Consider the following 11359-nt stretch of genomic DNA (forward strand, 5'->3'; position numbering starts at 1 on the left):
GGCCCTGGGCATGTTCTCTGGCTGGCAGCTGCGCTGTGGGGCCGGCAGAGCCAGGAACCTGCCACCCAGCAAACATGGAGGTCTTTGTTGGCTCATGGTGGGACAGCCCCTGCCCAGAGGTGCCAAGATGCTGAGCTGGGGCAGGAGCAGGCAGGGTGCTGGGGGTGGAGTGGGCCCGGGCCCCGAGGCCTCCCCTGTTCACAGCTCCGCACCCGTTCCAGGAGGCTCCACGTTATTTGTGGAGACGTCCCTGAGGCGACCACGGGACAAGGATGCCAAGGGTGAAAAGGACGGCAGCCTGGAGGTGACAGGCCAGCTAGGGGAGGTGATGAAGGAGAGCGCCCGCATCGCCTACACCTTTGCCAGGGCCTTCCTCATGCAGCATGCCCCTGACAACGAGTACCTGGTGACCTCACACATCCACCTGCATGTGCCTGAGGTGACTGCACCACCCACCCCCACCCAGCATCTGGGCAGCTGGCCACCTGCTCACCCCCTTCCCCCATACCCCCCCGCAGGGTGCCACCCCCAAGGACGGCCCAAGCGCAGGCTGCACCATCGTCACGGCCCTGCTGTCCCTGGCCATGGGCAGGCCCGTCCGGCAGAACCTGGCCATGACTGGCGAGGTCTCCCTCACAGGCAAGATCCTGCCTGTTGGCGGCATCAAGGAGAAGACCATCGCGGTGAGCACACGCGTCGGCACCACCCGGCGGGCTGGGCACTCAGGGAAGTTGTACCCAGGCCCACGTGGCCTGGAGCTGACTGCCCTAGCTGTCTCCTCCACATCAAGTCTTGGGGTGAACATTCTAGAGCCCACTGGCTTTCCCAGTACGGTTTGGACTGGGGAACGGGGCTCCTGCTTCCTGTGCCAGCAGGCTGCGCTGAGGGAGGGCTGGACATGGCCCAAGGTTTGGGCTTTGCTCTTCGCTCCCAGCCCTGCGTGTCCTCAGACCAAGCTGCCGTGTGTCTAGGAAGCCTGCTGGGGTCATTGTGAGGGGATTCCACCAGGAGGGTAGGCACGGTCAAGTGGCTGTGACCACCTGGACCGCAGCCACACACTCCCTAGATCATAAAAGTGGTGGGGGCTGTCCTTGCCACAGTGTGTGCTGACAGTGGGAAGTGCTGTCCTCTATGTGATGAGGCCACGGCCCCTGCCTGCCCGCTGGAGGTGAAGCTGTGGGTGGGGCTCATCCAGAGCCCGACGCTGCTCCCCCTGCATGGCCAGACTTCCAGGTCACGGGCTAGGGCGGACCTGGCTGAGCTCGCAGGCTTCTGGAGCTGAGGCCAGTGGTTTTGCCTTGAGCCTGTTTCCCCGGGAAATAGGGATCCCAGTGGCTGTCAGGAGCTATTGCTCTGAGCTGCCATCCCCGTGTTCCCGGTCCCCACACAGCCCTTCCCTTCCTGGAGGACGCACACCTGCGGCCCTCCTCCAGGTCAGGCAGGGCTGACCCTGACTCTGCCCCCAGGCCAAGCGCGCAGGGGTGACGTGCATCGTCCTACCAGCCGAGAACAAGAAGGACTTCTGCGACCTGGCAGGCTTCATCACCGAGGGCCTGGAGGTGCACTTCGTGGAGCACTACCACCAGATCTTCGACATCGCCTTCCCGGAGGAGCAGGCAGAGGCGCTGGCCGTGGAGCGGTGACGGTCACCCCGGGACTGCAGGCGACAGATGTCAGGCCCTGCCTGGGCCCGAACAGAGCCCTTCGGGGAGCGCAGCAGGGCCTGGCAGTGGAGCCACCGAGCAAGCAGCTCACTCCAGCGGCCCAGATCCCAGGGACCCCAGTCGGTTTAATCAGTGTGGGCGTAGGAACTATTTAATCATTAAAGTCAGTTCTGGTATGGGGCCTCCTTGCCTTCTGCCCCAGGAAGGTGGGGTGGGCGGGCCAGGGCTTGGGCACCAAACAGATGCTTGAAGGACCTCCCCTACCCCAGGACAGCAGCGGAGCCAGGGCTTGAGCGCAGCTGTTTTTTATTTCAGGGAGACAGCAGGGGAGGGGGCTCAGTCCTTCTTGGCAGCAGCTTTCCTCATGGCGGCCAGGACATTGCTCAGCTCCTCCCGCTTCCTCTTGGCCCGGATGTGTGTCCCCACCTGCGGACAGGGTCGCTGTCAGCCCACCTGCAACTCCCACCTCGCCCCTCCACCAGCAGTGCCCACCTACCCTTTTCTTGATGAACTTGAGGGCCCGTTTGTCCTTGGAGACCTTCAGCAACTCCATGGCGCGCCGCTCGTATGGGGCAAAGCCACACACTTCCCGGATCATGTCCCGCACGAACTTGGTGTGTTTGGTCAGACGCTGGGGGTGGGGGCAAGAGCCGGTCATTAGGGTGGGGGGACCCCTGCATTCTAGGTAAGCACCGTTACCATTTCCCTGGCCACTCTCCCTGGCGTGGTGGCCTGTCGCCTAGGCCGGGGTGCAGTGCTGCAGTATAGCTTATTGCAGCTTTGACTTCCAGGGCTCAGGTGATCTTCCTGCCTCAGCCTCCTTAGCTGGGACCACAGGCGCATGCCACCATGCCTGGCTCATTTTTTAATTACTACTTGTTTGTGGTTCGGTTCGGTGCGGTGCGTGACACCTGTAATCCCAGCACTGTGGGAAGCCAAGGCAGGTGGATGACTTGAGGTCAGGAGTTCGAGACCAGCCTGGCCAATATGGTGAAACCCCATCTCTACTAAAAATACAAAAATAAGCTGGGTGTGGTGGAGCATGCCTGTAGTCCCAACTACTCAGGAGGCTGAGGCACAAGAATCGCTTGAATGCAGGTGAGGCTGCAGCAAGCCGAGATCGAACCAGTGCACTCCAGCATGGGCACAAGAGCTCCATCTCAAAACAAAAAATTCGTTTGTGGCCAGGCGCAGTGGCTCAGGCCTGTAATCTTGGCACTTTGGGGAGGCCGAGGCGGGGGTTCACTAAGACCAGGAGTTTGAGGCCAGCCTGGCCAACATGGTGAAACCTCGTATCTACTAAAAAAAAAAAAAAAAGCCAGGCGTGGTTACCCGCACCTGTAATCCCAGCTACTGGGGAGGCTGAGGCACAAGAATCACTTGAACCTGTGGGTAACCCCCCATGTAGGCACCGAGGAATGAGAGCCAAGCAGAAACCTGGCACAGTTAGGCCTTGAGGAATATCTCACTTTAGAGTGTTACTACTCAGCTATTTCCTTCAATATAATCCTTTACACAATCATATTAGTTTATAGAAATAGGGCTTAAAGAATCCCTTTACATAATTCTCTATATGTAATTCTTTTTTTTTTTTTTTTTGGAGACGGAGTTTCGCTCTTGTTACCCAGGCTGGAGTGCAATGGCGCGATCTCGGCTCACCACAACCTCCGCCTCCTGGGTTCAGGCAATTCTCCTGCCTCAGCCTCCTGAGTAGCTGGGATTACAGGCACGCGCCACTATGCCCAGCCAATTTTTTGTAGAGATGAGGTTTCACCATGTTGACCAGGATGGTCTCGATCTCTTGACCTCGTGATCCACCCGCCTCGGCCTCCCAAAGTGCTGGGATTACAGGCGTGAGCCACCGCGCCCGGCAATATGTAATTATTAATAGTTGAGTGCCTAAAGAATATTTCCCTACATATATATCTTGGGTCATAATCGGAGGAATGCCTAGAGCAGACACAGTGCAGAGCATGAATTAAGGGCAAAACAGTTATACCAGGACAAGAATTCATCGCCCAGGTGGCAGCGTTCAGTATCGTAAAGATACCCGCTGTATGGCAGGCCTGGGGCGACAGCCACTCCTGATAAAGGAGTTGTAGGACCTTGCTCCAGTTCTTGTGGAAGGCTGCCCTCAGAACGACAATCCACCTTGATGACTGAACTTTATCAGCTCTTGCTACTGTGCTGCTTAAAAAGCATCTCCCATAGAACCCATTGGAAGCTGCCAGAAGGCGGCGGAAACCTTGACAGCTCCGTCACTGCTATGTGACTTAAAGCATCCTCCTATAAATCTCAGAAGTAGTTTTCCCATAGATAGAAGTAGCGCACACTGCACCCTCTTCACTGCGCACAGCCCACCTTCAAGCCTCGGTGAACTAATGGGGGTGAACCCCTTACTGCACACGGCCCTTGCCTTCATGGGAACAGGCCCCTTGCTGCGCACTGTCCACCTCCTGGCCTAGGTGCCCTAATGGGGGTGGACCCCATGTTTTATTGCTCACGACCCTATCACTATCCTTAAAGATGATTTCACTCACTGCCCTGCCCCCTAACCTATACACAATAAATACTCATGCTTCTGGACATTCGAGGCCTCGCCTGACTCCCCTCATAGGTGGCGTGGCCCCCCGAGCCCAGCTGCGTTTTTCATGTACTTCTGTGTCCCGTCTCTTTATTTCTCGGATCCTGCGCCTCAGCACAGCATAAGGCTCACCCCACGACCCTGTGGGGCACTCAGCCCTACATCCAGCTCCCAACGTGCCCTACAGAACCCAGGTGAGGCTGCAGCAAGCCGAGATCGCACCACTTAACTCCAGCATGGGCACAAGAGCTCCATCTCAAAACAAAAATTCGTTTGTGGCCAGGCGCAGTGGCTCAGGCCTGTAATCTTGGCACTTTGGGGAGGCCGAGGCGGGGGTTCACTAAGGCCAGGAGTTTGAGGCCAGCCTGGCCAACATGGTGAAACCTCGTATCTACTAAAAATAAAAAAGCCAGGCGTAGTTACCCGCACCTGTAATCCCAGCTACTGGGGAGGCTGAGGCACAAGAATCGCTGGAACCTGGGAGGCGGAGGTTGCAGTGAGCAGAGATCTCTGGGTAGCCGTGAGAACCGAGATATTAACCCTTAGGGCTTTTCTTGTTTTGAGACGGAGTCTCACTCTCTCGTCCAGGCTGGAGTGCAATGGCGTGGGTCTCGGCTCACTGCAGCCTCCGCTTCGCGCGCGCGTCACCATGCCCGGGTAATTTTTTGTATTTTTAGTAGAAACGGGGTTTACACCATGTTGGTCAGACTGGTCTCAAACTCCCCAGCTCGTGATCCGCCTTCCCCGGCCTCCCAAAGTGTTGGGATTACAGGCGTCAGCCACCGCGCGCAGAGCATCTCCCATCCTCCCCAAGTCCCAATCTCTGCAACACCTGCAGGACGCACCTGGAGTCGGGGCTGCCCGCTGAATAAAGGAGCCAAATACACTGACACACCTGAAATCACCCAACCTCACACACTGCAGCCTCGGGCCAGCTCCACAAGGGAACTCCTACTCATAAGTCAAAAACCCCAAACCCACTGTCCCGAGCCGCCCTTAAGTTGCTCCCGGTGCCCCGGCGTGGATTGCACAGGCAGGGAAAACCCAGATAAGTGCTCGCCTTCGACCACCAAGTAGGAACCCCCACTCCCCCACCCCGTCCCTTCCATTCAAACCCCCTTAGCTCCGCGCGCCAACCCGCGTTCTTTCACGCCGACAGCCTCTGCCCAAGCCGTGCCCTCTGCCCTCGAAGAAGCCCCCCGACGACCTCCGCGCGACCCCCTCACTTACCCCGCGGCGGCGGCTGTGCCTGGGCTTGCTCACGTTCTTGGTTACCTTGTGGCCCTTGTTGAGGCCCACGGCCATAGGATACCGAAGAGCCATGGCTGTAGACAGTGGCGGGGAGAAGGGGCGGAGGTTGAGTCCCGATTCGGTTCCCGAGGTCCAGAACCCAGCGCCCAGCTCCCTTCAGCCTCACTTGCCACAACCGACCATCCTCCAACCCGCACAGAGAAGCCGGGAGTACGGATGGCGGCAGATCCCCGCAGTGCATGAACCCACTCACCTGCTACTCTCCAATGGCGACCGTGGCGGAAGGGCTAGCGCCGCGCTGAACTCTGGGATATCTACTAGGCTAAGGACGCGCGGGCCAGAGAGGCAGGAACCGCGCGCACTCCCCCTGGCGGCTGGAGGCGTCCCCGTGGTCTCGCTCAGCGTGCGCGACCGGGCTCTCTGAGCATGCGCAATTACTCTTTCGAGCCTGCGAGCTGAAGTCGGAACCAGGGGGCGTGGCTATAGCTGCCCTCCTCCCTCTGCCTGTGACATGGGTTCGAATCCCAACTCCGCCGATTGCTGACCGACCCTGCATCAACGGCTTCACCTCCCAGACTTTCTTCACTTGTAGAACGAAAAGAATATTACCAAACTGTTTGAACTGTTAAAATGGTCATTAAAGAGAGTATAGGTTTCATTATCTATCAACTGGTCAGCATCTAGATTAGGTATGAATACGACAAGGCATAATAGTGCCCCTTGGGGACATCTGATGTAATTTCACAAGATGCAGGGACGGGACGCTAATTAACTGAATCAGATGGCAGAAAACATACAAGTTTCCAATTTTTCTCCGTTAATGCTACTAATATACAAGAGTGAGTCTCAATTTAGGGCTGCTCTAATTGGGGTTGGCACTTTCATGTTTTTTCCAGACAGGGTCTTGCTCTGTCGCCCAAGATAGAGTGCAGTGCTGCAATCATAGCTTACTGCAGCCTTGACTTCCAGGGCTCAAGTGATCCTCCTGCCTCAGCCTCCTTAGCTGGGACCACAGGCCCATGCCACCATGCCTGGCTAATTTTTTAATTAAAATATTTGTTTGTGGCCAGATGCAGGGGTTGACACCTGTAATCCCAGCACTTTGGGACGCCGAGGTGGGGAGATCACCTAAGGCCAGAGTTCCAGACCACCCTGGACAACATGGTGAAACCCTATCTCTACTAAAAATACAAAATGCCAGGCGCGGTGGCCCGCACTTGTAATCCCAGCTACTCGAGAGGCTGACTCACAAGAGTTGCTTGATCCCAGAGGCGGAGGTTGCAGTGAGCCTAGATCACACTACTGCACTCCAGCCTGGACCGAGACTCCGTCTAAAAAAAATTTAAAAGTACGTAAAGACAGGGTTTCACCATGTTTGCCAGGCTGGTCTCAAACTCATGACCTCAAGCGATCCGCTTGCCTTGGCCTCCCAAAGTGATGATATTATAAACGTTAGCCACCGCACCTGGCCTCTCAGCCTCCATTTCTCCACCTGTGAAATGGGATTGAGAGTCCAAGCCCCTGGTACACACACCGCTCTCGCTGTCCGCCGTCTGCCAGCAAATTGAAATTACCAAGGAATCTGAACAACAGATATGCAAGGGAAGAAGCATTTTTATTCTCAAACGGGAGACTGGGTCCAGCCCAAAACACACTTTCCCTCCTCCTCCCTCTTAGGCCCTGCCACCAGGTACACGGACAGTGCAGACATCCCTGCAGGTGTGAAGAGTCCCAGAGCCCCCAGCTGGGGGAAGCTGGCAGGTGTCCGGAGGAGGGGATCCTCCCAGATGGAATGAATGAGTGCAAAGAATAAATCGGCGACGAAGAGGCGCAGGCAGGTAATGGAGTGGGGTCCATGGCTGGCTCAAGGGTGGTGTGACCTCTCTGAGCCTGTTTCTTCATCTGCAAAATGGAAGCAGTCATGTCATCCATCACGTCCAAACTGGTGAGGCGACACAAGTCCGGGACGAGGCGCCTAACACAGGGCGCCTGCGCCTCCGAAGCTGTGATTGGTTCCAGGCGCCCGTCGTTTTTCCGGGTTTTGCTTTTCTGTCTTGATGAATTTATCTTGGGCTGTGGCCACCCTCTCAGGGGTGTCCATTGTGAGTGTCCTGGCTCCAGGGACAGTTGGAGGGAGGAGCATTCCCGTCCGGGACGTGGAGGGGTACCCCTCGGTGCTCAGGCTGCAGCCGCGGCCGTGACGTTGAGCTCCTGGCGGATGAACCAGGCCCGCGGGCGCGGCAGCCAGCGCCGGAGCAAGCACAGCAGGTGGAAACGCCACGGGTAGAAGACGCCGGCCGCGCGCGTGGCGCCGCCGCGGATCACCGCCAGGGCCGCCTTGGGCCCCGGGGCCGCCTTGACCTTCGTGACTCCCCTGGGGACGGGAGGGCGCGGTGGGGGCTGCAGCTGGGGCTGGGCAGCCGCCCGTGGCCCCCAGCCCAGCCCCCGGCTCGCCCGGGCCTCACCTGACTGCCTCGGCGGCGGAGGCGCGATCTCGGAGGCCCAGGACGCACATGGTGATGGCCACGTTCACGTCCTGCACGTCCAACTCCCGCCGCAGGGAGCCGAAGAAGCCATCCAGCGCGAACTTGGCCGCCGAGTACGGGGTGGAGAACGACGCGGGCACGCGGCCTGGGGGCGCGGACGGCGGCGGCTGAGCGGCTCCCCCTCCTCCGGGAAGCCTGCCCAGGCCCTCCAGGCTCACCCGCATCGAGCTCCCCACTCCCCGTCCCGCAGAGCCGGGGCCGAGTGCACGCACCGAGCAGCGACGACACCACCACCAGCGAGCCCTTGCTGTCCGTCAGGCTGGGCAACGCCCGCGACGTCAGTTGCACGTAGCTCAGAAAGTTGACCTGCAGGCGGCACTCGCGAGTCACCGACGCAGGCGGAGCCCGGGGGCAGGGCGGGGCCAGAAACCGGGGGCGGGGCCAGGAACCCGGAAGGCGGGGCGATCAACTGGGGGCGTGGTCAAGGCCGGGCGGGGCCAAGGCCGGGGCGGGGTCCAAGGACCCGGCTAGAAACCCGGAGGGCATGGTCCGATGGCGGGGTCAATGCCAGGACGGACCTAGAATCCCGGAGGGCAGGACGGGGCCTTGGTCTGGGAGGGTAGTGGCCGGGGCGGGAAGGGCTGACGGCCAGCCCGGGAGGAGGCAGAGGCCCGGTCGTGAAGGGAGCGGAGCTTGAAGAGAGGGAGCTGGAGCACCGGTCTCTGAGATCGAGGGCCGGGCCCGGGCCGCGGAGGGGCGGAGCACCTGCATGAGCCAGCGCGTTGCCTGGGCGCTGCGGGCCCGCGTGCCGGCCGGGGCGCCGCCGATGTGGTTCAGCACGAGGTAATCCAGCCCGCCTGGCCCAAAAACACCGGTCAGCCCCGGAGGCCCCTCCCCCGGGGCACAACCAAACCCCGCCCCCGATCTTAGCTCCGCCCACAGCGCGGACACAGTGAGCTCCGCCCCAGGGAATGCCCCCTACGATCAAAGACACCCAGCCCTGGGCCTTATTCTCTGAATCTAGCCAAGTTTCGTCCCCATTCAATGAGGCTCCGTTTGGAGCTCTTCCCCGACGATGCAATGAGGCTCCACCCTCCCCCCACCTCGTCCCCAGTCCCGGGATACGTCTCCACCCTGAGACACCTGTTACTGTAGCCACACCCACACCCCAATTCTAATCCTGTCCCTAAGGCCCAGGCCACGGTCCCGGACTGCAGACTCCAGGCCTAGCCCCTCACCCAGCTTGTCCAGCGCAAACTGCACCACGCTGTCGGGCGCCTCAGGGGAGGCCATGTCCGCTGCGATGTAGAAGACCTTGGGGGCGCCCAGCTTCCGGCAGTTCCCTACCACCTGGGGGGGGCCAGAGCTGCCCGTGGGCCTCTCCTCTCCAGCTGCCCCCCCACCTGCCGGCCATAGGGAGGCCGCCGCCTGAAAACCCCTCCCCTACTCTGAGCCTCTGGCCCCATTCAACATCTTTCCCAAAGATTTACTACTGTGGGAGGTGGGGAGGCTCAAAGTGGAGGCCCGCGGGCCAGAATGTTGGCCGATTCATCAATCACCAAAATCTAAAACAGGACATTTCACCTACAATTTCCAGATTTCTAGCTTCTCTTGAAAATTCGAAAGGTTTGTGTCCAAGAGCCATACCCTGCCCTGAAGTAGGAATGGGCTGCTGGATGCCCAGAAGTGCCCATATTCCCTTTGGAGTTTGAGAATCCCGACTCTCAATACAGGCTCGGACACGCAATACTCTCACTTGCTGAGGAATGCACCGCTTTCCAGTCAACCGTCTCACTGCATTGGTGCAGCGTCCTAACCCATGAAAAGGTGGGAGTTTGTTGGTTTGTTTAAGACAGAATGTCTCTTTGTTGCCCAGGCTGGAGTGCAGTGGCGCGATCTCAGCTCACTGCAACCTCCGCCTCCTGGGTTCAAGTGATTCTCCTACCTCAGCCTCCCAAGTAGCTGGGATTACAGGCATGAGCCACCATGACCGGGTAATTTTTTTTTGTTTTTGACATGGAGTCTTGCTGTGTCACCCAGGCTGGAGTGCAGTGGTGCAATCTCAGCTCCCTGCAACCTCTGCCTCCTGGGTTCAATCAGTTCTTCTGCCTCAGCCTCCCAAGTAGCTGGGGTTACAGGTGCGTGCCACCATGCCCAGCTTTTTTATTTTCTTTTGTATTTTCAGTAGAGATAGGGTTTTACCATGTTGGCCAGGCTGGTTGACAACTCCTGACCTCAAGTGATCTGCCCACCTCGGCCTCCCAAAGCGCTAGGATTATGGGCGTCAGCCAGTGCACCCTGCCTAATTTTTGTATTTTTAGTAGAGACAGGGTTTCATCATGTTGTCCAGGCTGGTCTTGAACTCCTGACTTCAGGCGATCCACTTGCCTCGGCCTTCCAAAGTGCTGGGACTATAGGCATGAGCCACCATGCCTGGCCAGAGGGTGGTTTCATTGTCCCGTTTTGAAAATGAGGAAACCGAGAGGCCCAGAGAGGCTAGGCAACTTGCCCAGGGTCACACAGGAAGCCAGGCTCTCTTCCCTGTCCCCACACAAACCTCCAGCATTCGTCTAGACATGGGGTGGCTCACCTTCTGCAGGAAGGCCTCGGTGTGGGCAGTGAGCACCAGGTGGGAGCCCAGGCGCGCGTAGTGATAGGCCAGCTCCTCACCGACACCAGCGTTGGCCCCTGTCAGCAGCACTCGGGCTCCCTGGAGGCTGGCTGGCCAGAGTCCGGGTGGTCACTCTGGGCAGAGGACAGGACAGCCGGCCCGGTTTCTCCCTCCATAAACCCCAGGGACTCACCTGGGTCAAAGTTGTCATCCCAATAATAGGCGAAGAACAGGGCCCCCAGCCCTGTGAGGAGAAGCACCTTCATGGTCCTCCGTGGGCCTGCAGAGGACAGGGGACAGAGGTGGCTGGCAGAGGCCAGGCCCACAGCCACCCCCGTTTGATGGGCGTTTGGTGATGCCACCACCTTAGATCCATCCCCTCCTCTCCACTCCAGAGCCACCACCCGTCCAGGCCACCATGCTGGCTCCATGAACTGTCGCACCTGCACCCTTGCCCTCCTGCCTTCTCAGCCTTCTTTTTTCCCTACGCCTTGCCTCCCCTGGACCGCAATCCTTCCTGTTCCAGTTAGAATAAAAACCAGACTCCTGGCTGGGCGCGGTGGGACATGCCTGCAATCCTAACATTTGGGAGGCCGAGGTAGGCAGATCATGAAGTCAAGAGATCAAGACCATCCTGGCCAACGTGGTGAAACCCTGTCTCTACAAAAAATTAGCTGGGCCGGGCGCGGTGGCTCAAGCCTGTAATCCCAGCACTTTGGGAGGCTGAGGCGGGTGGATCACGAGGTCAAGAGATCGAGACCAT

General features: G+C 58.9%; 3 protein-coding genes across 12 annotated transcripts in view; 1 reads left to right on the plus strand and 2 right to left on the minus strand.

Annotated features, from left to right (window-relative positions):
• LONP1 (lon peptidase 1, mitochondrial) overlaps positions 1–1835 on the plus strand; it is a 22243-nt gene extending 20408 nt beyond the window's left edge. The window contains exons 14-16 of the mRNA XM_017528204.1: positions 222–439; positions 519–683; positions 1467–1835. Of these exons, the coding sequence (XP_017383693.1) occupies positions 222–439; positions 519–683; positions 1467–1643 (560 nt within the window). The 3' untranslated portion in view covers positions 1644–1835. The remainder of the gene's footprint in view (positions 1–221; positions 440–518; positions 684–1466) is intronic.
• Positions 1836–1953: 118 nt separating this feature from the next.
• RPL36 (ribosomal protein L36) lies at positions 1954–5864 on the minus strand. The gene is made up of 4 exons (XM_017528376.2): positions 5753–5864; positions 5479–5573; positions 2161–2295; positions 1954–2090 (listed from the first exon to the last, which is right to left on the minus strand). The coding sequence occupies exons 2-4, from the start codon at positions 5569–5571 to the stop codon at positions 2001–2003; spliced, it is 318 nt and encodes a 105-aa protein (XP_017383865.1). The 5' UTR covers positions 5572–5573; positions 5753–5864; the 3' UTR covers positions 1954–2000.
• Positions 5865–7095: 1231 nt separating this feature from the next.
• Positions 7096–11359, minus strand: part of HSD11B1L (hydroxysteroid 11-beta dehydrogenase 1 like) — a 19488-nt gene continuing 15224 nt past the window's right edge. For 5 of the 10 annotated variants that reach the window (XM_037738400.1, XM_037738401.1, XM_037738402.1 and 2 more), the window contains 7 exons: positions 10790–10876; positions 10576–10706; positions 9224–9335; positions 8751–8842; positions 8258–8351; positions 7965–8130; positions 7096–7873 (listed from right to left, as the gene is read on the minus strand). In XM_037738400.1, the coding sequence (XP_037594328.1) occupies positions 7678–7873; positions 7965–8130; positions 8258–8351; positions 8751–8842; positions 9224–9335; positions 10576–10706; positions 10790–10862 (864 nt within the window). In that variant the 5' untranslated portion in view covers positions 10863–10876 and the 3' untranslated portion in view covers positions 7096–7677. Of the gene's footprint in view, positions 7874–7964; positions 8131–8257; positions 8352–8750; positions 8843–9223; positions 9336–10575; positions 10707–10789; positions 10962–11000; positions 11229–11359 lie in introns of those variants that run through there. The other 5 variants (XM_017528367.2, XM_037738403.1, XM_017528374.2 and 2 more) reach the window with 5 other exon arrangements.

This window comes from Cebus imitator, unplaced genomic scaffold (assembly GCF_001604975.1).
Source record: "Cebus imitator isolate Cc_AM_T3 unplaced genomic scaffold, Cebus_imitator-1.0 Scaffold53, whole genome shotgun sequence".
In the NCBI taxonomy this organism is placed as follows: Eukaryota; Metazoa; Chordata; class Mammalia; order Primates; family Cebidae; genus Cebus; species Cebus imitator.